The 27,116-nt window shown below is 31.9% G+C and overlaps 1 protein-coding gene and 1 pseudogene across 1 annotated transcript; both read left to right on the plus strand.

Annotated features, from left to right (window-relative positions):
- Nucleotides 1-1,184: 1,184 nt before the first annotated feature.
- On the plus strand, nt 1,185-3,292 carry LOC11422136 (vicilin-like seed storage protein At2g28490; annotated as a pseudogene).
- Nucleotides 3,293-16,673: 13,381 nt separating this feature from the next.
- Nucleotides 16,674-26,849, plus strand: LOC11419096 (uncharacterized). The gene is made up of 10 exons (XM_003597120.4): nt 16,674-16,784; nt 16,884-17,006; nt 17,238-17,330; nt 17,441-17,729; nt 19,004-19,028; nt 21,630-21,924; nt 22,124-22,201; nt 22,395-22,698; nt 24,049-24,073; nt 26,351-26,849. The coding sequence occupies exons 2-10, from the start codon at nt 16,898-16,900 to the stop codon at nt 26,489-26,491; spliced, it is 1,359 nt and encodes a 452-aa protein (XP_003597168.3). The 5' UTR covers nt 16,674-16,784; nt 16,884-16,897; the 3' UTR covers nt 26,492-26,849.
- The last annotated feature ends 267 nt before the right edge of the window (nt 26,850-27,116 follow it).

Raw genomic sequence — 27,116 nt, forward strand, 5'->3', positions numbered from 1 at the left:
TTTTTATTGGTTGGGTGTAAGAATGATGTGTTGGGTGAGAGTTGATGCAATAATATCTCTTTCTTTATTTAAATCCACCCGCACAAAAGATTCAATTCTCCTCTTTACCCAAACCCTCTCTCTATATCGTAACTGTTTCCATCACGCACAATGTCTCCGTCGTAACTGGTGACACTGCAGGTACAGGCGTGGGATGCATACATCTCCTCTTCATCTGTGTTAGTTTTTCATCCATCTGTTGTAGCCCTGGTTGCTTCATGATCATGAAGAGTAAGTTTGTTTTTCGCCTTTAATTTCTTTCTGCATATGTTGCTTCGCAGTAATAACGTTTTTTATTTTTATTTTTATATCTGATTTTGCTTTATTCTAGGGCTAATTACATCTCTTTCTTAGAGAGTTTGATGAAGATAGCCATCCTTTTGGGGACTGTGGCACCGATATCAGCTTTCCTATTCTACTCTTTCGTACATGTTTTTCCCCTGGAACCTTGTGGTATTATCACTCTGTACATTTAGTTGCTTCGGGACAAGTTTCATCTTCTTGTTTAGTCTAAAAAACGACGTCCGTTTCAAAAACATTCAGACCAACAGCCGTAACTTCGCTTATTTACTTTTCTTTGTGGCCATTTGCTTATTTACAGCCTATTTTCTGGTTTGGCAACGAGACACTAGCAGCAGAACTAGTCTACTTTGCTTATTGCTTTAGGCTTTTTCATTGTTACAGCACTCTCAGTGCATGCATTAATTCTAGTAGGTTTTGTTCCAATTGTTCAATCTCACAAAGTTTTGTGAGGAATTGATCCCATTTGTTATAGCCGAAGTTTATCTCATTATGCTTCTAAAAATTCAGAGAAAAAAAAAAGTTTTATTTTCTAAAATATAATATTTTTCACAATTCGTTCATGTGTTTGATTATTCATTATTGTGTGAGTTGATTGGATTGTTGTTTTCAAAAGGATTGATTTTGTCATCATGAAAGTATTAGTGGCATAGCTTGTTGTTGTCCATCCTTGTCTGTCCTTGATCAAATGTTTGCCTCCAAAATAGCACAATACATGGTCAATAAGATCCCTAAATTTCTACATTTATGACATGTATCTCCTCCAAAAAAATTATCTTCCACTATCTTTTTATTATAAATAAACTCTCTTTGTTCTTCCTTATCACTCAAGCTAGCTTCATATTGTAAGCAATACAAAAATAGTCAAAAATCATGGGAAACAAAGCGCCTCTTTTGATCATGCTTCTTATTCTTTGTCATGGTGTGTCCATGACAATGGGAATGTGGGAGGCAGAAGATAGAGAAAACAAACCTTCAACGCCAGACAAAAAATTGTTCTTGTTGCAAAACTCCAAGCGTGTGGTGAAGACTGATGCAGGAGAGATGAGAGTGTTGGAGAGTCATGGTGGTAGAATATTTGAAAGACGCTTGCACGTTGGTTTTATTACTATGGAACCAAGCCCACTTTTTGTTCCTCAATATCTTGATTCCACTCTCATCATATTTGTCCTTACAGGTATCATATCATCGATCCATATAGGTTTTCCAATGTACGATCTGCATGACAAAATTACGAGTAACATGGCTAGATATTTAAAATTTACGATAAAGTGAAAAATAGAAACTTAAGATCACTTGTGAAAGATGAATTCCCAGATATAAATGTATTTTGAAAATTTATGAGTTAACTTGAAAACGGATTTCAGGATAAGCAAAGGTGGGATTCATATATAAGGATGAATTGGCAGAGAGGGATTTGAAGAAGGGAGATGTGTATCAAATTCCAGCTGGTTCTGCATTCTATTTGTTGAATACTGGGGAGGCTCAAAAGCTTCACATTATTTGTAGCATCGACCCATCCGAGAGTTTGAGAATTGGTATTTTCCAGGTATATATATGCATTTGTATAATCAATCCATACTTTCATATATAATATGATTAATCTTTCTAATAAATTAATATAGCTTGTTTATATGTTGTAGTCTTTCTATATTGGAGGTGGAGCCCCACTGTCAGTACCTTCCGGATTCGAGCCTCGAATCCTTGAATCTGCATTTAATGTAAGGAAACTAACAAACAACTTCACTATGTGTCTGTGTTGTGTTCGATGTCCTTGTCTCTATCAGCGTTTCATAGCTAGCAAACATACTAATGTGTTAAATAATTAATTCATCATAGGTATCAGGATCAAAGTTGATGAAATTCTTCACAAGGAAACATGAGGGTCCAATTGTACACGTGGGCCGTTCACATCCAAGTGCTTCAAACATATGGACAAAATTCCTTCAACTAAAAGAGGATGACAAACTAAACCACATGATGAAAATGATGCAAGATGAAGAACAAGAAGAAGAAGAAGATGATGAAGTAATGCAAAAAACAAGTTGGTCTTGGAGGAACTTATTGGAATCTGTATTTGGCAATGAGATAAAAAATAAGAAATACGACAAAGTTACCCACAAATCCCCTCACTCTTGCAACCTCTATGATAGAAAACCAGATTTCAAAAATAGTTATGGTTGGAGTGTTGCTCTAGACGGTTCTGATTATTCTCCACTCAAAAGTTATGGCATTGGCATTTATCATGTCAATCTCAAACCGGTACGCAATCCTAGTATTGGTAAATTGTTACATGTAAGGATATATGTTGTGTGCATTCATTCATACTCTCCTTATTGTAACCAGTCAGCCACATCTTAAACGTTCAATCTTGATCAGACGGTCTAGATGTGGCTGACAGTTGACTCGTGAAGTTAGATTGCACACAGTTCAAATCCTATTCGCAATAGTCTTTTGATAAATGGTCCATGACAACAAGTTGGATAACAACATAATTGTTTTTTATGTTGTCGTAACCACAACTCTTGCAATTGAGGATGCATCGTCAACATTTGATCACGGGAACAGTTACTCAATAAAATATACATAATATAAACTATATATGTAATATGTCAACTATATTTATTTATTGCATAAGGCATATAATAAATTCTTTTGCATTCAATCTATATGGCAGGGATCCATGATGACACCCCATGTAAATCCAAGGGCAACAGAGTATGGCATAGTGATAAGAGGTTCTGGTAGAATTCAAATAGTGTTTCCAAATGGAACCAATGCAATGGACACACATATTAAACAAGGAGATGTTTTCTTTGTACCAAGATACTTCGCATTTTGCCAAATAGCATCAAGCAATGAACCACTTGATTTCTTTGGGTTCACAACTTCAGCTCAGAAGAACAAGCCACAGTTTTTGGTCGGTGCCATGCCATTGCTGCCATGCATCTAATGTTGTCCTTCCAATGCCTTTTGAAGTATGATGAGCGTCATTCCAAATGACATCATTACGAGCAGCCCAAATTTGCCAAAGAAGTAAAGCCACTCGACCAGCAGTGTCTCGGCTTTCTGAACAACATATGTCAAAAACAAAATCTAACAAGCGGCTCTCAGTTCCAACTCGCGTTTGTAGCACAGTTGAAAGTCCTGCCCAATACCAACTTTCACGCGCAATCGTACAACCCACGAAAGCATGCCAATCATCCTCAACAGCCGTATCACACCAGGGGCAGATCACCTCACATTGTACATATCGTGATCGAAGTCGGAGACGAGTAGGAACACACCCCTTGCAAATCCTGCATAACAAATTACGTGCTTTATGAGGGGAATTCACCTTCTAGATTCTATGCCACTCTCCCTCAACATGGAACCAATCAGTGTGTAACAACTCCATCATAGCCAGTTTATAACCAGTCTTAACAGTATACCTCCCGTTACGTTCCATCATCCACGTTATTCTATCATTTTGAACTTCCGCAAACAGTGGTGTGTCAAGAATAGCTTGCACCATATCATCTGAAAACAAAGATTCAATCTTATCAATGTCCCAAACTCGTTCCTATAACGCCCTCTTTAATTATTTGATTATTTTTATAGATTTTAGAGTCTATTTAGATTATTGATGTGATTTAAATGATTATATGATGGGTTGTGAATTATTAAGTGGCTTATTTTATTATTTAATAGAATAAGATTTGAAAATAAAATAAATATTGAGATGAGGGGTTGTTTTGAGAATTTAGAGAGTTTTGTGGGAAAAGAGGAAATAAGAAAAATAGGAGAAAAATAGGTTTAGAAAGTTTTCACGTACAACCAGTTTTTGAGGAAAGGGAGAACAAGAGGAGAGAATAACCAAGAGAGAGTTGTTGATCGATTTTCTTAAGGTAAGGGTGGGACTAAGATTCAATCTTCTTAAGCCTATGATTCTGATGATTAGATTTAACATGTTGTAGGGTTAGTTTTTGAGAATTGGAAATTAGGGTTAAGAGTGATAATTGAGGATTGGATGATGGAAACTTATAGAAATGATGTAGGTAGTGTGTACAAACCTTAGATAATCCATAGGGTGATGTTTAGAATCAGTTTTATGCTTAGAACCATGTGTTTTGATGGATTTTCGTAAAAATCGGCATTCTGCCTGAACTGACATTCATCGCTCGCCTCGCAAGCAATTCCCTTCGCCTCGCGAGTTTTACCTTGTAACTCGCCATAGCGAGCAGATCACTCGCCATCACGAGTTGACCAGAGAGAAACCTGATTTTGTGATTTAACCCCTTTAGTCGAGCTTTAGATGATTTTGAGTGCCTGAATATGTATAATAATGATTAGGAAAGTTTTTAGATTGAAGTTGAACATGGGAAAGTTAAAAATGGGATTTTTGGGTGAAAAATGTCAAAATTCCCGAGAGCACCCAGTTTCTTGTTCGCCAAGGCGAACAACCATTTCCTGAACTCGTCATAGCGAACAATGTCCCTCGCCTCGCGAGCTCCTTAAAGACAGACTGCCTTATTAAGGGTTCATATGATTTTTGTCAAACGAGTTGTTAGGAGATAGACCTTGGGGCAGGGGTGAAGTTATTTATAATATTATTGCTGTTCTGAGAGTCTGAGTTGAGATGATTAAATGTTGATGATCATTGTGAAATATTTATATACCTTATGTGGAAAATGAATGATGTTGAAGTTGTTAATTCTTATCATTGATATGGTTATGCTGTGAATTACCTATGTGTTGCCTATGTTGCTGTTGTATATTAATTAAGCTGCATGTGTCGGTTTAAGATGAAAGATGTCGTTCCAAAGTATTGGAGTCTTAAGTTGTTGATGTTGTCTAAGTTGTACAATTTGATTGAGTCTATGCATACTCATTAAAGTTTGGGGCTTGATGCCCTGGAGCCTTTGCTCAATTAAGTTGAGGGCTTGATGCCCTGAGAGTATATTTATGCTCAAATAAGTTGGGGGCTTGATGCCCTGGATTGGTACCACATGCATGATTAAGAGAATTAAGTTGCATAGTCAAAGTCAGAGTCGCATTGTCGAGTCAAGTTGTTAAGTTGATAAGTTGTTGTCCATGAGTTGCTAAGTTGTTATGTTTTAATGAAGTGTTTAATGAAGAATTATTATTATGATATGTTGATGATGTTTATGTTGTTATATATAATTGATGAATTATATGATTAATATTATTGTTTGTGAAATCTCACCCCTTCTGCTTGGAAATGTTGCCCTTCGTATGGGTAACTTGCAGGTGATCGAGAATAAGTTGTTGTTAGTTGCTGTCGTGAGTGGTTTCTCCCTCACGTGTGTCTTAGGTGCTCTGATACGTAAGGGGATGTGATTTTATTGTTGCTTTTCTATTCCTTACGTATTACTTTATGAAGTTTCATGACTATGTTTTTAGATTGGATTTTTATGAGATGTTTATGATGAGGCCTTCGTGACAAAGACTGTTTTTAGATATTGAATAAATTCCGCTGCGAAGTATTAAATATTATGTTATTGAATTCTGAAGGATAATTAGTTAATTATTCCGTTTATGATTTTAAGAAAAGAAGTGTTACATTCCGTTTATGTGGATTACTCTGATTATTTATATGAAATTTTATGTTGGGAAAACGGGGTGTTACAGTTCCTCGTCAGCTATCAAATCAGACACAGGTAAACTATGCACATCTTGACCTTGTGGGGATTGAATCCAGCTACCGTGAACACCTCGAACCCACGGATCATTCATCACGCTGACCTGTTGCCCATCTCCAATCGTCCATCTACAACCATATAAAAGTAACTGACACGAATTCCAAATACTCCGCCAAGCAAAGCTTGGGTTATTACCGAGTTTAGCACCCAGAAATGAAGACCGTGGAAAGTACCTCGATTTAAAAATTCTAGCAACCAGAGAATCAGGTTTAGACAGAAAACTCCATCCTTGCTTAGCTACCATAGCAATATTAAAAGCTTTGAAATTCCGAAACCTCATTCCACCAAACTCTTTGGGGCATGCCACACGTTCCCAAGCCATCCATTTAATCCCTCGGTTGTTACTCCTTCCTCCCCACCAAAACGCATTGATCATCTTCTCAATATCATCTATAACTGAATTCGGCAAAAGATAAATGCTCATTATATATGAAGGAATAGATTGTAACACATATTTGATCATAAATTTCTTTCCTGCCTTCGATAATGCTCGACCCCTCCACGCATTTATTCGTCTCCAGATACGATCCTTGATAAAAGAAAAAACCGACCTCTTATCTCTACCAATCATCGAAGGTAATCCCAAATACTTTTCGGCACCCATCACATGTCAAACGCCAATAATGCGTGACAAATCCTCCTGCGCTGCCCCACTCATATTGCGACTGAAAAACACCTCAGACTTTGATAAATTAATTTCTTGCCCAGATGCTACCTCATAAGTTTTAAGAATAGTGAGTAAACGTTGTGCTTCCACCACATTGGCCCTGCAAAACAAAAAACAATCGTCTGCAAACAACAGATGGGACACTAGTGGTGCACCACAACATACTTGTACCCCATGAATACCACCTCTATTAACTGCTTTATGTATTAGAGTCGAGAGTCCCTCGGCCACCAATATGAATAAATATGGTGATAATGGGTCAGCCTGGCGCAACCCTCGACCAGGCACAATAGGCCCCACCCTGTCAAAGTTCATAAGCACTGAGTAAGTAACAGAACTAACACACATCATCATCCACTTAATTCATTTCTCACTGAACCCCATTCGCATAAGCACGCCACGAAGATACCCCCCATCCACTCTATCATAAGCCTTGCTAATATCAATCTTGAGAGCCAATTCCCCTCTCCATCCGTTTGTTTTCCTCTTCACTGAGTGGATTATCTCGGTAGCTATTAATGTGTTGTCCAGTATGGAGTGGTCCTCAACAAACGCCGACTGCTCCTCTGACACACATTTATCCAAACAACGTTTGAGACGATTAGCGAGCAACTTCGAAACATCTTATACAAAACATTACAAAGAGATATGAGCCTAAGATCCTTCATATTGTCTGGGTCTTCGCACTTCGGGATCAAACATATATTTGTTTTTGTAAGATTTGAAGGAAAGTAACCACGATCCAACCAAGAAACCACTGCCTGAAAAATATCATCACCACACACATGCTAGAATCTCTGGTAAAATGCTGGGTTAAAACCATATGGACCTGGGGACTTGTCTGGTTGCATTTGAAAAAGGGCTTGACGCAATTCTTCCTTTGTAATATTTGATGTAAGCATGATATTGTCATCCATCGAAACACACTGGCTCATCAAATCCAGCACCGGTTCATGGACTCCTGCATTCGCAAAAAATAGTTGCTCAAAATAATCTTGAGGTGTGGGTTGCTAAAAGACACCTTCATGGGTGGCTTCTATCAAAACCCTATATATATAGAGTATTTTGTGTATGTTAATTAATTTTGTGATAGTTTTAAACCTTTGGATTAAATGAAATGAATGGATAAGATTTGATGTCAAATTAATTTTGACACGTGTCATTTGATTCTAACCCATATATATATATATATATATATATATATATATATATATATATATATCTTTATTATATATATTTGCACTATTTTTTTTTGAAAAGTACACATGGCATGCTTATATTGTTAGGTACATTTAATGTTTTATTTGATTTACACAACAAAATGTAATATGCTAGAATTCTAAGGTGTATTTAATGTTTTTTTTATTTAAACTACAAAATGACATGAATTTTGGTAAACGAAAAATTTGATAAGTGGAAGATACTTATTTTGACAAACGTGATTGAATCTACAAATTTGGCAACCAAATGGTAATCAATTTTTGATTTTTTTTTTAAATAATTATTGTGATTAATCATGTAAAAATTCTATGGACTGAAAATCAAATTTAAAATTTATTGTTTTGTTATTGCATCATTTTTGTATTGATACGTCTTATTTTTTATTTTTAATTGGAACTTCAAATTTTACTTTTACTAAAAATCAAAGAAAAAAAATTAGAATGCATCATCTTTGTACTCTAAATAATATTTGATTCACGTCATTTGAAAAAATTCTTTCAATAATATATTAACATGTGTCGATATTTTTTTTTTTTTTTTTTGTCTTAGATGAAGTGGTAAACCACTGAAATTAAACTCACACACAATTGTGAGGTCCCGGTTCGAACCCGGATCATGACGTCCGGCCTTGCAATTTCGGTATTTGCCAGTTGAGCTAGGACTTATAGACTGTGTCGATATTATTTTGTTGAACCAATCATATTGCATCAATTATAAAAATAATTGTAATTATAATGTATATCATATAAATATTTATCTTGCATAGAATCAATAGTCATTTTATCTATATTAAAAATAATTTACACTTAAAAAGGAATTATTTTATGGTGTGTAAATGTAATTAACTTGCACTAACTTTTTTGATTTGTTTAAAATTAAACCTCACAAATGAACATATTTCTTTTGTCAAAAAAAAAATAAAAATTAACATATTTCTTTTCCTCCCTCTTTTCTATATGTTTCAATCATGTCATGAAACCAATTAGATCATAACACGTGTCAATGAAATTTCTAAGCCAATTGAATTCTAATATGTGACATTTTTTTCATCATCATATTATTTAATGACGGTTTGGGATTCAAAGGTAATTTGTTGGTTTCCCCCCTATATATAGTTGATGAAACTTGCATCATTTTCATCTCCTCACTTCTTTCATGCAATTTCTGATAACATGTTTGAAATCAATTCAGTAAAGGAATCATGGTTCTAATGAATTGCATGTATTTGGTTCGTTTTTGTTTGGTTCGTTTGTGATGTAAACGATAACTGAGTTATCTGTTCAATGAATACGGTTCTAATGTATGAATATATATCTTAATCGCGAAAAAAAAAACATGTTTCATATTGATATCATGGCTATTTACTTCAATGTGGTCGTTTTAGTTATATTCATTTTATTTATTTTTGTTTTAATATATATTATTTTATATTCAAACTTAAAAACATGAATAGTAATTTGATCAACTCTTCTCACATCCTTCTCTTTTATTTTTATTATTGTGGAATACACATAAGTTCACGATTCTGATTCCATTTTAATAAAGCACTATAACTAATAATTGTTAAAGAAATCAATACATGAATAATATATCATGTACATGTTCTATTTCCGGTGTTTTTAAAAATGAATCAACTTTCGTGTTTGACTTCTCTTGCTTGAAAGAGAAATATTATATTGTCAAATAAAACATATAATTAAATTAAAGAAATGATTAAATATCAATGAAAATTCATGAATAAATATAAATGAGAAAAAAAATTGTTCAAATAAGGCTTATAAAGTCCTCAAGAACATGTATATTAGAAAATTTCCTTTAATTAGTATTTAATTTAATATCAACAAGAGCAACCCTATGATTCCATGTAAATTGTCTCCCATGTTAATTTCCTCTAGGATAAAAAATTGTTATAGTTAAAAAAACCAAACATATGGTTCATTAAAAAAAATTAACTTAATACCTATCAAGGACTTATTTCGTAAAAAAGACCCGTTTGTTACAATATTTTTTGTAAAAACAAAATGTTTACATGTTAGGTTTGAAAAAAAAAAATCTAAAAATAAATGACTTAAAATGTGTATATACAAAGGTAAGGGGTGTCTAATAATATGGAACAAGTGTAAAGGTTACTCTTATTATTTTTAGCAAACATGTCGTATAAGTTAAGAGTAAAAATTGACTCCTAAAATTCTATTGGATTTGAATAATTATATTTTCAATAATAATCACAACTTTTAGATCAATTCAAACATTTGATTTTATCTTAACCACATTCAAAGTCACAAACATGATTGATTTTGATGAGCTGATACTATAAAATTTCTACACTAACATTCAAAAATAAACATGTTTACATTATATGTCCCAAAATATAAAGTTGTTTTGAGTAATTTATCTTAAAACTCATTTGAGTATTATGCTGTATTCACTATAGTAAACAAATAAAAAATAACTTATGTTTGTAAACTAAAAAGTATCTTTTTCAATAATATCTATAATTCAAACGAGGAAAGTGTTTAAAATGGTCTTTTTTAACTCTATATTCAGTTCAAGGACCGATTAATTCAATGAGATCAATCTCACGAGCATATACTATCAGACTAACAAAAGTGTTTGGAAGGATATTTAGAAAGGAATATACTGGAACATGTCATTATTAGAATAGTTAAAAAAAAAATTAGCAAAATAAGAACGTAAACACTCCTTAACTAATAATTACATAATGAATGTCATTAAATTTCTATTTGATGAACATTAATAATCATTTCAAAGTCAAATAAATTTCCGCAGAGAAAAAAACTTCACATATATATATATATGGTGAACTTTCAAAATTATACTCCCTCCGTCCCTAATTATAAGACCCTTTTGCTAAAATCACGGGAATTAAGAAAGCGGATATTTGTATTAAAGTTGTTTGTAATCACTATTGTTTTTACAATTTTATCCTTAAGAGAGAGAGTTAGTTTATGTTTTCCATATGCTACTTATTGCTGATTGAAGAAAAATATGTATAATAAATAGGGGCATGTATGTAAAGAAATAATTAATGTAGTTGGAAATAACAAAGGGGTCTTATAAAAAGGGACAAAAAAAATTCTCAAAAAGGTCTTATAATTAGGGACTGAGGGAGTAATAAACATTTCAATGCAACTTTAATAATTAATTATACGTCATAAATTATAAGTTATATGCCATAAAATTTTCATTCACAATCATTGTTCATGTGGTAGCACATTAAAAATAAATAAATGTCATTAAATTTCTACTTGATAAACATTAATAATCATTTAAGATCCAAATAAATTTCCGCATAGAAAAAACTTCACATATATATATATGGTGAACATTCAAAATTATAATGAAGATTTCAATTGTATTTCAATTTTTTTTTTTTGAGGGATTAAAATTGAATATTTCAATTTTAATTGTTAATTATATGTCATAAATTATAAGTTATATGCCACACAGTCATTTTTCCCCTGGTAGCACATTAAAAAAAGGTTATAAAATGACATTTGTTTGTGAAAGAATTTTAAATTGATTGTTTAAAGAAAAACTTCAAGAGCATTAAGCACTCAAATATATATAAAAAGTTAATGTGTCTAATATGGAACAAGTGTAAAGTTGACTCTTATTATTTTTAGCAAACTTTAATAAAATATTACATTTTCCTTAAAAGAAAAATATTGCATCGGGGTTTCTTTTAGATCATTTTCTAGATGTCCATATTATATTGATCCAAACATACGACTCAAATAACAAATATTTTTCAATCAAGTAAAAAACAAGGGGGGTTTTCGATCACGAAAACGTGATGTATAAGCTAAGAGTAAAAATATAGTCCTATAAATTCTATTGGATTTGATTAATTATATTCTCATTAACAATCACAACTTTTAGATCAATTCAAACATTTGATTTTATCTTAACCATATTCAAAGTCACAAACATGATTAATTATGATGAGCTGATACTATAAAACTTTCTACACCAACATTCAAAATAAACATTGTTACATTAAAATGATCTACACATATGATTCACATTGATATAAGTTCTTTCACGTCATTATGAATAGGCACATCATAATAAATTAGCCTAAAATGCGATGAGGATGAAACTTTAGAAAAAAGTACGAATAGAGGACAAATAATGGTGGTAAAAATAGATGGACTAAAAAACCATTTTCTTTTAAAACAAATAGGGAGATTAAAAGTGGAATTAAGCCTTATTTTATTTCATTTTTAGTGCCTACAAAGAGTGTATGCTTTGTCTGTGGCTGTTTAGATAATAGAGTGAGTTATTGATAATTTTATGGGTTAACTGAAGCAGTTAGAAATTTTTGTTTAAATGTTTTGCAAAAAAATTAGAGTAAATAAAAAAAATGCCACATTATTTTTGAATTTGTAATAATCATATATGTTTTCAACTCAACATAACACATGTAATTTTCCATAAATCCCATCAAAAACAAAAAATGAAGGAATTTGAAGTAATATAGATTGTATAAAAAATATATAATGAAAGAAAATGACATCCAATAACTAAATTTTAAGATAAAAAATTAAACAAATGACATTCAAATATAAAAAAATAAAAAAAAAGTTTATCATAACGTTGGGACTTGCGAGTGAGCCTGCACTGAGTTAGATCATCGTATTAGGCCAATACCAACCATGTAAGTGAGATTGACACCACATCTTTACACAAAATCTAAAGACCTTGGTATATGAGTCATCACACTTATTTTCTATTCAAAATCTACTATTCAATTCAATATAGAACGTAAACTCACACTTGACTCATTAACATCGTTTTAAGGTGTTTTCTCTCTATAAAATCAAAAAATAAAAATATTAATAGCATCTAAACTAGGCACAAGATATGCAAATAAGAGATAAAAAACAAATATAACATGTACCAACATTTTTTTAAATGATAACACATAGCTGTTATAATTTAATAAGGAAGCAAAAATTAGTAGAATCGATGTCTATATTCAAGATAGGAAACAACATTTAAAGGTCAAAGGCAAAGCAAAACCTTTTCGTTTTTCTCTGTAAGGAATGATGTGGTGGTGTATAAAAAACATTGATTAAGTTCATATTATTTGTTTCTATAAAAAGGTTCATATTATTTGTAGAAGCAAAAAAATAAAAAACAATGGTGATAAGAAGGGTCAAAGAAAAAGGTTTTTATTTATATATAAGGAATGATTGAATTAATAGTACATTAAAAAAAATTATTTAAGTTCATATTATTTGTGAAAAAAAATAAAAATATTTGTGATAAGTATAAAATAAATTACTCATATGTTTTTTATTTACTCATGTGTTTTTAAAAACAACTTTATACTTTTTTTTTTCATTTTCACATGATGTAATTTTTTTATAATTATAATATATATTATAAATTATTTTTGCAGCAAATTTTGGATCTATACGTTAATGTAGTGATTTGTTTGAATTTTTTTTATAGATATTGATTTTAATTTCACCATTCTTCTTACAATTCCGATATTGAACTAAAGATTTCAAAATTCTTTTCAATTTTATTTATTTTTGGGTTTTCAACAATACTCACCATTTGTAAAAAAAAACAAAAACTTACTACTCTAATTTTTTCAGTGTCTCTAAAATCAATTATCTTATTCGATTAGTACACATGTTTGTCTACATTTTTCGTTATTGGTGTCAAACAAGCACATAATAAGAAATAGTATGAAAAACATTGGGAAGAAGAATATAACAAATAGTACGAAAAAATATTGAGAGGAAGAGATAAATAGAGAAAAAAAATCAATGAAAAGCAGAATCCGGACCTTACATATATTATGCATTGTCCATACCAACTTAACTTTGCTCACGAGGACATTAACTAAAAAGTTTATATACATAGTAAAAATTTCCAAATCCTCTATAAATAATCCAAACAAAATGATATATATAGATATATAAATCAACAAACCCTGTTGTTTGTCAGATCATTTTCTATCTCATTTCCATTTATTTTAGATTAAATTACTTAAATCACTTTCGTGTTTTTTTTATTATATATTTTGAAAAATTAATTTTTTTAATCAAAATTAAAATTATTAATCTTCTAAACAGACTTTACAAATATTAATTAGTCGATAATTCATAACAACCTATTTTGAGAGAAAGATTTGTTCCACTTATTTATTTCGTCTTTGTGTTGGGTTCTTTTTTTTTTTTTAAGCAAATATTAGTTGTTTGTAAATTTATAGAGGGAAGGGAAAAATGTTAGTTTATGGGGTCAATTTATGGTCAATTTTGCCCTTAAATCACCCCTTCAAAAAAAAAAAATTCTTTCCCTTTTAGTTAAATAAGACCTTTCCTTATATTTTAATTTTTCTTTCGTTTGTTTTTGTGATTTCATCATCATAGCATGACTCAATTTGTTTTGATTTTCTGTTTATATAAATCAATTCTTACTACTTTTTGAAACACTGTTGAATATTAATTTATTACATGATTGATTTTATTTCTCATGATGATCTTATAAATAATAGCATAAAATAATTATTTTCTCACTCAAGGGTGGTTAAGACCATCTACAATAGGATCTTTCTTCTATTTAGAATCATATTTTTATAGACACCCTCGCTCTCCTATTATTTGTGTGTTACACATGATCACTTCGTTGTAAATTCCGTCATTGTCAATCAAAGTACATTTTTGTTTCTTTACTATGATTTCGATCATATGCAAAGTTGTTACTTAAACCGTGTAATTTTCAATCATTTTTTTTTATCTTTTCGAATTTTAGTTATTTTTTTGAATTATTAACAGGATTGAAAATATACTTTTTTTTTAATTTTTTTTTATAATGAACTGATTTAATATTTCAAATATTAGATAATTATGAATGAATAAATACACTACTGTCAAAATTTACTGATACATATTTATTACTAAGGCCCATTTGATATATTTTTGAAGGGTTGAGTTAGAGATATTTTATTTTTTTTAGTCAAATGGGGTTCAATTATGAACCAGTTGTATCACGCTCTAAACGTACGAATAAAAGGAAACAATAACAAAAGAAGATGAGGAAAAGAAAAGAAACAAACTCAGAGAAAGTCCTTAAGTTAATCTGGTAAAATACCTCTAGAGTTTGAAAGATTAAATCTTATTAAATATTAATTATATAACAACAAGTGATCTTTACATACGAGACTCATTTAAGCAATCAAACGGAGAGGACCGTTATGGATGCTCTAACAATTGATTAACTTATCAATGAAAAATCTCGGTTGAAAGTAATACAAAATAAATGCTTGCTGAAATTATCAATTTTCAAATATTATTGTTATATTATTATCATTATTAATAAATATTGATTTTTAATGTTTTTTTAGATATACTAATTAAATGTATCAATTAAGTTTACTAACTAACTTTATATTTGATATTTTATCGAGTTATTATGAAATTGGTAGGAGTTTACACCACCGTTTAGCAATGACTAATCTTGGTTCGAAAACCTGCAGGACACATAAGGTGAGTTCTCTCATCTCATCCAAATATTTTCAATACGCATGAGACATAAATTGAACTACTATCCACATGCTTAAGAGGCTCTAATCTATTATTACTTTGACAAAAAAAAATTCTAGGGTCATAGTATACATGTTACTTCTATGTGTTCGTAGAAGAGATGAAATTGGATCTGCCAATGAGAGTGGAGAAATTAAATTATGTAAGACTGATAAACTTTCTGGTGTATTCGTGAGAGTATAGGAAACATAATGAATTGATGATGATTTTATGGATTTGTTGAAGAAGTTTGCTACCAAAATATTAGACTTATTAATATATGTACATCTATTTAAAATGCCCAATAAATATGTATTTTGTCAACTCATCAAAATACATCTACATTTTTCTATTGCAAGATCCCATGAAATAACAAAAGTGAAGGAATTTTAAATGATAAAGGTTGAATTTTTTCTTCTTCTTCATGAAAGCGAATGACATTCAAAAACTAAAATTTATGATAAAAATTAAACAAATGACACTCAAAAACTAACGAAACAACTCATCACATTAAACAAAGATCCTACATTGGATTATATTATCACATTAGACTAAGAACAATCACAGAAGTGAGATTCACATCACATATTTTTTCAAAGTCTGAAAGCATTATGTATGTGAGTCATCTCACTTAAATGTTTCTCATATCTACTATTGCATACAATATAAAATTTTAACTCACACTTGACACATTAACATCTCTCCGTTAAGTGTCAGGATCTTTGTGTTTGTAGTCCACCACCAAGAACAACTCTCGCTCTCTCACAATGTCTAACGGAGATGTGATACCACAACTGAGCTTTCTGTGGAAGCTTAAACTGATGTAGATCGACAATTTGGGGAAAGAGGAAACCACACAAGTGATAATAATACCACCACAACTTCATCCAAAATTTTAAGACTTAAAGTATATGATTTTTGTTAGTATATATAATATATACGACGACATTCTAGCCTATGCTTGGCACGGGTGTCCATGCTAGTATATATATATATACTCATCATCGTGATTAGATTAGATACTATTTGCCATGTGTACTATAAAAATTAAATAAGGAAAATGTTTATGATAGAGACAGAGAATATACTATTCGTAAAATAAAGCAAAAATAATTTACCTGAAGGCTAAAATGGTAAAATGAAGTAACCTAAAACATATATATACATATATAATCCTCAGTCATCGCGTTTTGAGAGTTGATTTTTTTCTTCTTCCTTGTTCGTTTTCTATCGCTCTCTCGTTCGTTCTTCACCGTCCTGTCCTGCGGTTTGGTTCCTCTCGTCAAAGCAAAGGTATTTATTTCCATTCATAATAATTTTCATTTTCTTGCCTGTTCTGTGAATTGGGGCCCGCTTAGGGATTTTGAGAAATGGAATTGAACAAACTCTCAGACGCACTTCAAAAAATGCAACATCATCCTTCGTCTTCGTCTTCTGCTGATCTTACCGCCTCGGAAATAGTCAGCAGATTTCGTCTTCGTCTATTGAGTCTTCGTGCTCGAAGGTCACCACCTGGTGAGTGAGTTTAACATTTATATTGTTCTGTTGTTCGTTCGTTATGTTTCATTCACTATTCTCAATATTGTTTGTTAATGGAAGATGATAATAATGTGTTCCACTGTAGAGAATTGTGGCTTAGGGATTTTGAGAAATTGAACAAACCCTAAGCCCCAATTCACACTTATCTTATCGTTGTCTAATTTCTATAACTATCATAATTGGTTCTTCTTTCTTATTCTCTCTCAGACGTACGTCAAAAAATGCCCGCTGCTCCTCTGAAACCCCGCAGAATAAGCTCCCGCAGAAGAAGCGCAACTAGTCAATATCTGTTACCAACTGGTGAGTCTGTTCGTTAGTTATGTTATGTTGATTCACTATTCATTCCTTACACTTCAATTGTAGCTAATTTAATCCATGATTAATTGTTCCTTTCTCTACTTTTCTATCAGATTTTAATGAGATCAAAGATCCTATCGAAAAGGATAGGATAACCAAATGTGCCACTTTGGCAATACAAGATTATAATTCACAAACTCAGAACCACTACCAATTGGTCGTTATTGATGAGTTTATTTCGCAAATGGTTAATGGTTTCCTTTACATTATCACATTTCAAGCCATGAATGCTGACAAGGAATATGCAACTTTCGAAGCCTATGTGTATAGCAAAAGAGATCTCAGACTGGTTATTGATTTCATAAAGGTTATTCAAATCGGGATCAAAGGGACCAGCACTTGGTAATTTATTTTAATCTTATCACCAGATTGTTTGTCATTTTTTCAATATTTTTCTTTGCATCTCAAATTATTTCACAGCTAGCAATGCTTTCCATCCCCCTTTACCATACCATATGTTTAGCCTCATTTTTTCGTAGCTTGTCATTTGGGGTTTTTAATTTGCCATGTTTAGCGTGCGTCCTGTTCTGAATATGTTCATGCTTGACATTTTGATATTTCAGAACAGCATGCCTGTGTCATGCCCCGGGTCCCACTAATTTGCTTACATTGTAATTTTAGCTTTGCTTTGCTTTTTTAAAAACATTATCAGCACATTCTTCTTATTCTTTTTGTAAACTCGTTCTCAAATTTCCCCTGTAATGTGTTTGCATATATTAAAAACGGAAAAGTTAACATCCCCCTATCATGGGGCTTTTAGCCATATACCCTTTTTTCTCTTGAAAAACTAGACAATCCTTGTCTATATATAAAGAAATAAATTTAGTAAGTACATATAGTCGTTTCGATCAAAGTATTTATTTTACGGCCACATAATTTATGCATTTAACCATTCCACCCCAACCTGTGCTCCACCTTCCCCACCGGCCACTGAACATTTTGGCGGCAATATTAGAGTTGCCGGAATCTTATATCGTGGATTTATACTCCCCGCCTTTCTCTGTTTCAACTCTTAGCTTTTCTCTCCATTCCACTCGTTGGTGGTAGTAGAATTGCCTGTTTGTGTGGCCTTCCCCCCATCTGCAAACATTGGACCGTTTAATTGTTGTAGGTAAGTTGTTGGTAAATGAATGGTGGGGCACGTCTGCGTGAACAAGGCTGGAGGAACCTTTGTCCAGATAGGGGTTGCGGGGTGGTGGAGATCCGCTGGACAGTGACTTTTGTCTCTTATTAATCTTTTCAGCAATGGGTGATGAACTGTACAGGCCTGATGCTTGGGCTGTGAATATATATTCTTTGTCTTAGAAGGAATATTATTTAGTCTACCATTTTGCACTCAGCTACTTTACATTTCATGTGAATATCAATTGAGTTTTTTGTTCAACGAAAAAGGGGATAAGGCTAGTCTGGATGTTAGCTAACTCCTAACAAAAATATCTATTTGCTTTTCTTCTTTTCATAATTTTTTGTATTTCCAGTTCTGTCAATTCAGTCTATATAACCTTTACCTTGATTCTTGGAGAGCCTTCTATATGATTTATATGATTTAGCATATATGCTCATTTGGTTCTTGTTTACATAATTATGGGTCTTTTAATTGCGCTTGTTTTGTTCAGGTACAAAGGCATTCTCTTGCAGCTGGTAAGTGAGGTTCTTTATACAACATTTTTCATATATATATATATATATATATATATTGTGCTCATGATTTTCGGATCTTTATTCTTGGGAAGGGAAAAAATGAGTAAAAACCCTTAAGAATTTGGATTCGGGGGTTGGTTACGCGAAGGGAAGGTGCTAGCACCCTAAGCGTCTGTTGACATATATATATACGAGTTAGAATCCATTGACACCAGGTGCAAGTCAAATGACTTATACCAAATCTCAACAGCTAATTTTAATTGATCGCACGTTCAAATTATATCAACAAAAGAAACTAATAAAACACATTGCAGTGTATCCGTGAACCGAATATTATGAAACATCAATAATCTCGCAAACCTTGATTCTGCATTGTAGGTTCTACGCAACTAATTGTTTCAATCAAGACTTAGGCTAACACCCCTTTAAGTCATTGTTCTGAGATTTAGATTTTGAACCTTCCATCATTGACCAAGAAATTAGAAAATAACAGTACAGATTCGTGAGTGATCTCTAATTGGCCATACAACAATATATCAATTCACAGTTTGGAGACAATTTTTAAAATGGTATGCAATATAAGCTTATTTTTATTACTGTATCATTTAATTTAATAAAAGTAATTTGAAACAAAATAATGTTTTTTTTTTTTATTGTAGTTTGGATGCAATTTAGTGACATTATTCTGAATAAATATGTTTGTGGTTTGCCAGGTCAATGCATTGTTATATGCTGGGGCTGGAGTTCAAAACCCCAGACACCCCCTCTTATTCACTATAAAAAGTGAATTTTAGCAACTAGGCTAGTTGACAAAAAAAAAATGTTTGTGGTTTCTCTAAGTATGTTAATTTTTTGACGGAATCAACTTTTATATTTTAGTCTCTTTAAAAACTTTCTTCAAATTTTGGTCTCTAAATTTTATGTTACCAATTTTAGTTTTTCTTTTTCACAAAAGTTCACATTGCATATTTCAAGTGATATTTTTCTATGACGTGTCATTGAAAAACCTTAAAATATCATTAATAATTTTAACTATTTTCATAAAATCTTTATTAATATATGAATGACTTTAAATTATATATTAAATTGTTAAATTAAAGATTAAATAGTGTTAAGCAAGGTAATCAAAACCGGACCGGACGTTAAACCGATGTAGGCATGGGTTTAAGGTTTTGGGGTTCAACCGGGGTTGAACCGAGGTTCAACCGGAATTAATTAAATAATATTTTTTTTATTATAACATTCTAGTAAAAATATAATTTTTTTATTACATATATCAAAACTCAAAAAAAAAAAATATATATGAATACTCACCTATCGAGCCCAAAGTCATTATTATTTTTTAACATATAATATATATTTCTTTTTATTTTTTAACATATAATATATATTTCTTTTTAAATGACATTTTTCATGGGCTTCGTTTATAAGCCCAACCCATCACTAACCCTAAATTATCACATTCAATATTGATTTCTTGATGAGGACAATCAGCCGCCCCTTTCCCTTTTCCAATCTCTCACTCTCAGATTCCAATTGATTCACTATTCTTCTCCAATTTTCTTTTTTCTGATCTTACATCTTCACTTGTACTTCCATGGAAACATCACCATAATGAATTGCTTTGCTTGCTTTCCCTTCTTTACTAATCTTTCTTCTGAAATCTTGTTTCTTACTGATCATTATCAAACCAATATATTTTCCTGTCTTGAATCTTGTAGCAATTGATAATTGTACAAATCTTGAAACAATTTGTGTGGAATGAGAACATATCAATAAGATTCCCGTCCTTCCGAGAAAAAACGAAACCACAACCGGTCAGACTTGCAAAACCGCCTGAACCGGCGGTTTCCCGGTTTATTCCGGTTTTTGGCCGGTTTTTCGGTTGTTTTCCCGGTTCTATGAACCAGCGGTTTTTAGGGTCACTCGGACCGGTCAGTGTTCCGGTTCCCGGTTCAACCGATTGAACCGGCCGGTCCGGTCCGGTTTTCACTACCGTGGTGTTAAGTCATTAAAGTAATGACATTGAGTTCGTTTGTTATAACTTTTTTAAGAAAAAAATCACTTATTTTAAAAAAATAATCATTTTTAAGAGTTTTGCATCCATTTGTTAGAACTTTTTAAAAAAATCAGAATCTAGAAAAAATCTAAAAACAACTTCAAATGTGAAGCTGGTAAGAGCAGCTTCTCAAAAAATAGTTTTTTTTTTTAGAGGAGAGAGAAAATATTGTTTAATAGATTGAACTAATTTTGTAACAGAAAATCCCTTTTATATAGTTGTATCCAAACAAACTAGATTATTTGATTAAAAAAAATTATTTTTATTACGGTAAACAAACACAATAGATTCTTATTATTTATAAAATCTCTAAATTATTTTATGTCAAAACCACTTATATTTTAATCCGTAACAAACGGACCCATTGTTAGAGGACTTTTTTTTGGACGAAGAAGTAATATATATGAATGCACCAAGGGACATTGTCATAAAACGAGCATCAATGTTAGGTTTCTTGGATCAGATTTGTTTATGTTTTTATTTTTATTTTTGTGTGTCTCAATTTGTTCTTCCGAATTAATTTTGTATATTTTTTAATTTAGGAGGATGATGCTCCAATTGTCATGGACGTGAAAGATCATAAGGGAGGTGTTTATGAAGAAATTTATAGCCTTGTTAAATCTACTCAACAGCTCAGGATGCCAGATGTGGGAACTCTCGTGATAAAAAAAGATGTCAAGGTAATGGAATTGAACAAACCCTCGGTCGCACTTCAAAAAATGCAACATCATCCTTCGTCTTCGTCTTTTGCTGATCTTACCGACTCGGAAATAGTCAGCAGATACCGTCTTCGTCTATCTCGTCTTGGTCCATTTGCTCGAAGGTCACCACCACCTGGTGAGTGAGTTTAACATTTATATTATTCTCAATATTGTTTGTTTGTTAATGGATATGGTTGAATGAATTTAATGGAAGATGATAATGTGTTCCACTGTAGAGAATTGGGGCTTAGGGATTTTGAGAAATTGAGCGTCTCTTTGAACAAACCCTAATTTCTATAACTATCATAATTGCTTCTTCTTTCTTATTCTTTCAGACGTACATCAAAAAATGCCTGCTGCTCCTCTGAAACCCCGCAGAAGAAGCGCAATTCGTCAATCTCTGTTACCATGTGGTGAGTCTGTTCGTTACTCGTTATGTTGATTCACTATTCATTCCCTCCCTGCAATTCAATGGATATATATATTCATTCTGTTAGCATAAGAAAGAAATTAACTTGTTGGAAGATGATTAATGACATGATAATGTGTTCCATTGTAGTTAATTTAATCGATGATTAATTGTTCCTTTCTCTACTTTTCTATCAGATTTTAATCAAATCGAAAATCGAATCGAAAATCAAATCGAAAAGGATAGGCTTATCAAATGTGTCACTTTGGCAATACGGGATTATAATTCACAAACTCGGAACGACTACCAATTGGTCGTTAATGATGAGTTTATTTCGCAAATGGTTAATTGTTTCCTTTACCGTATCACATTTCAAGCCATGAATGCTGACAAGGAATATGCAACTTTTGAAGCCCATGTGTATGGATTTGGAAAAAGAGATTATGATTATTTGAATCTCAGAAAGTTTTTTAGAATCAGGATGGAAGGGACCAGTACTTGGTAATTTATTTTAATCTTATCACCAGATTGTTTGTCATTTTTTCAATATGTTTCTTTGCATCTGAAATTATTTCATACATAGCAGCAATGCTTTCCACCCCCCTTTACCATACCACATGTTTAGCCTCATTTTTTCGCAGCTTGTCATTTGGGGTTTTAATTTGCCACGTTTAGCGTGCGTCCTGTCCTGAATATGTTCATGCTTGACATTTTGATATTTCTGAACAGCATGCCTGTGTCATGCCCTGCCCCTCCCACTAATTTGATTACATTGTAATTTTAGCTTTGCTTTGCTTTTTACTCGGTTGTTTCCCTTTCGTTCCCATTAATTATTTTATGATCTTTTTCATCTGTTCCTATGCAATTTGGGTTTATATTTAATAACATTATCAGCACATTCTTCTTATTCTTTTTGTAAATTCGTTCTCAAATTTCCCCTATAATGTGTTTGCATATATTAAAAACGGAAAAGTTAACATCCCCCCTATCATGGGGCTTTTAGCCATATTCCCTTTTTTCTCTTGAAAAACTAGACAATCCTTGTCTATATATAAAGAAATAAATTTAATAAGTACATATTAGTCGTTTCGATCAAAGTATTTATTTTACGGCCACATAATTTATGCATTTAACCATTCCACCTAAACCTGTGCTCCACCTACCCCACCGGCCACTGAACATTTTGGCGGCAATATTAGAGTTGCCGGAATCTTATATCGTCGATTTATACTCCCCGCCTTTCTCTGTTTCAACTCTTAGCTTTTCTCTCCATTCCACTCGTTGGTGGTAGTAGAATTGCCTGTTTGTGTGGCCTTCCCCCCATCTGCAAACATTGGACCGTGTAATTGTTGTAGGTAAGTTGTTGGTAAATGAATGGTGGGGCACGTCTGCGTGAACAAGGCTGGAGGAACCTTTGTCCGGATAGGGGTTGCGGGGTGGTGGAGATCCGCTGGACAGTGACTTTTGTCTCTTATTAATCTTTTCAGCAATGGGTGATGAACTGTACAGGCCTGATGCTTGGGCTGTGAATATATAATTCTCTGTCTTAGAAGGAATATTATGTAGTCTACCATTTTGCACTCAGCTACTTTACATTTCGTGTGAATATCAATTGAGTTTTTTGTTCAACGAAAAAGGGGATAAGGCTAGTCTGGATGTTAGCTAACTCCTAACAAAATATCTATTTGCTTTTCTTCTTTTCATAATTTTTTGTATTTCCAGTTCTGTCAATTCAGTCTTTATAACCTTTACCTTGATTCTTGGAGAGCCTTCTATATGATTTAGCAGATATGCTCATTTGGTTCTTGTTTACATAATTATGGGTCTTTTAATTGCGCTTGTTTTGTTCAGGTACAATGGCACTCTCATGCAGCTGGTAAGTGAGGTTCTTTATACAACATATATATATATATATATATATATATATATATATATATATATATATATATATATATACGAGTTAGGATCCATTGACACCAGGTGCAAGTCAAATGACTTATACCAAATCTCAACCGTTAATTTTAATTGATCGCACCTTCAAATTATATCAACAAAAGAAACTAATAAAACACATTGCAGTGTATCCGAGAACCGAATATTATGAAACATCAATAATCTCGCAAACCTTGATTCTGCATTGTAGGTTCTACACAACTAATTGTTCCAAGACTTAGGCTAACACCCCTTTAAGTCATTGTTCTGAGATTTAGATTTTGAACCTTCCATCATTGACATGAAATTAGAAAATAACAATACAGATTCGCGAGTGATCTCTAATTGGCCATACAACAATATATCAAATCCACAGATAGATTTTGAACCTTCCATCATTGACAAGAAATTAGAAAATAACAGTACAGATTCGTGAGTGATCTCTAATTGGCCTTACAACAATATATCAATTCACAGTTTGGAGACAAAAATTGTTGCTTCAATTTCCACTTTGAGGAATTAGGTTTCCGTGACTGCTATACCAGAGAAGATAAAGAAGAGAGAGTTGCTTGTGTCTAGTATTAAATTTGTTTTCTAATATGATAGGTTGGATATTATAGACCATTGGATTCAATGGTTGAGATTGTTAATCACAACATTTACATCTGGTGTCATCGGATCCTTTATTTCATTTTCAAATTTTCAAGATTTAGAAATATGTTTGTTTTTATGTCATTATTTTTATTTTCATTTCCATGTTGAAAATGTGTTTAGTTTAAGCATTTCTTTGAAAATTAAAATAATACTTTATATATAAAATTGTTAAAAAATATTAAAACGTACTATTTGGTATGCAATATAAGCTTATTTTCAGTATTCTATCATTTAATTTAATAAAAGTAATTTGTAACAAAATGGTGTTTTTTTTTATTGTAGTTTGGATACAATTTAGTGACATTATTCTGAATAAATATGTTTGTGGTTTGCTAGGTCAATGCATTGTTATAGTTATATGTAGGGGCTGAAGTTCACCCCTCTTATTCCCTATAAAAAGTGAATGATAGCAACTAGGCTACTAGGGATGGGAATAGGTCAGGCCGGCCTACAGGGGTCTACGGCCTAGCCTACGACAGGCCAGGCTTTTTTCTTAAATAGGTAAGGCCTAGGCTTTTTTAAAAGTTTATTTAGCTTAAAAGGCCAGGCCACAAGCTATTAGAAAAGCCTTTTAGGCCTATTAGGTCGGCCTACTTATTTAAATATGAAAAATATTATTGATTATTATATTATATACTCTACTTTGAATTAAATTATAAATTTGTCAACCTTTAAAATAATTTAAACTTATTAGTTTACATTATTTTTTTGCATATTAAAATGTATTATTATAAATTAGAATTGAAATATGATATAATATATTGTAAAGTTCTCTAAAACTTCAAGAGAGTTTAATATCACTGATCTATTAGTTCGCTAGTCTATTTAAACTTGAATCACATTACTTATTTAAAGATGTTCATATGAAATAGGCTTTTAAATAGTCTAGCTGGCCTAATCAGGCTTTCATAAGGCCATACTCAAGCCTAAAATGTAAGCCTATGATAGGCTGCAGACCAGGCTTAGGCCTTACAAAAATATTACAGGCTAGGCTTAGGCCTTGCAAAGCCTTGCTCGGCCTAGCCTATTCCCATCCCTATAGGCTAGTTGACAAAAAAAAAAAATGTTTGTGGTTTTTGTAAGTATGTTAACTTTTTAATTTTTTGATGGAATCAACTTCTATATTTTAGTCTCTTTAAAAACTTTCTTCAAATTTTGGTCTGTCTAAATTTTCTGTTACCAATTTTAGCGTTTCTTTTTCACTAAAGTTCACATTGCATATTTCAAGTGATATTTTTCTATGACGTGTCATTGAAAAACCTTAAAATATCATTAATAATTTTAACTATTTTCATTAAATCTTTATTAATATATGTATGACTTTAAATTATATATTAAATTGTTAAATTAAAGATTAAACAGTGTCAAGTCATTAAAGTAATGATATTGTTAGAGGAATTTTTTTTTTTATGGACGAAGAAGTAATAGTATATGAATGCACTGAGGGACATTGTCATAAAACGAGCATCAATGTTAGGTTTCTTGGATTAGATTCGTTTATGTTTTTTTTTTAATTTTTTTACTCAATTTGTTCTTCCGAATTAATTTTATATATTTTTTAATTTAGGAGGATGGTACTCCAAGTGTCATGGACGAGAAAGATTATAATAGAGATGTTTATGGACTTGTTAAATCTGCTCAACAACTCAGGATGCCAGATGTGGGATCTCTCGTGATAAAACAAGATGAAGGCGAGGAAGCTGCTTGAGCATTGCCTGGTGAAATCAATTAAGAGGTTGTCTTGGTTAAAAAACGGAGTCTTTTTGTTTGTGTTATAAGTTGTATGTTAACTTTCTAGATTGTATTTTGAGATACCTTTCTGGGTCGAGTTACGTACTTATTGTTGCCTAATAAATAAAATTTGTTTGATGTTAACACCTTCTATCATATTGGAAAATTGCAAAGAGAGCGGAGAAGATGGTCAAGAGCCAAGGTGGAGCATTGGAAAAGCTTGATTCCTTATTAAGTCATTCATGCAAAATATTGCCATTTCCATATCTTTGCTGCAAGTTAAATAACTATATATAAATTATGAATCTATTGTGAATACTTGATCTGGATGGTTATATATAAATTTTGTTTCATTATATCGATTTTTCTATTCTCATAATATTTTTTGACTTGCACACTGAAATTGATATTTTGATTTAAAAAGTGCTAGATATAGAATTTTTATTTAATGTACATGAAATTGGAACATTTGTAGATGCTAGTTGTGACTTGTGAGACAGTGAGATGTGTTTAATATTACATACACACTATCAGAGCATAATGCTCTTTATCATTTAACTGAGCGGGACATCGAAAGTTAAAGGATAAAATAGATCTTTCAT

The sequence above is a fragment of the Medicago truncatula genome, chromosome 2, assembly GCF_003473485.1.
Source record: "Medicago truncatula cultivar Jemalong A17 chromosome 2, MtrunA17r5.0-ANR, whole genome shotgun sequence".
Classification (NCBI taxonomy): Eukaryota; Viridiplantae; Streptophyta; class Magnoliopsida; order Fabales; family Fabaceae; genus Medicago; species Medicago truncatula.

Coding starts and splice junctions, on each gene's coding strand:
- LOC11419096 (XM_003597120.4), top strand. CDS start 16,898: ATGCAACATCATCCTTCGTCTTCGTCTTCTGCTGATCTTACCGCCTCG. Junction 22,699..24,048: donor ATGGAAGGGACCAGTACTTG/GTAATTTATTTT, acceptor TGTTTTGTTCAG/GTACAATGGCACTCTCATGC. Junction 24,074..26,350: donor ATGGCACTCTCATGCAGCTG/GTAAGTGAGGTT, acceptor TTTTTAATTTAG/GAGGATGGTACTCCAAGTGT.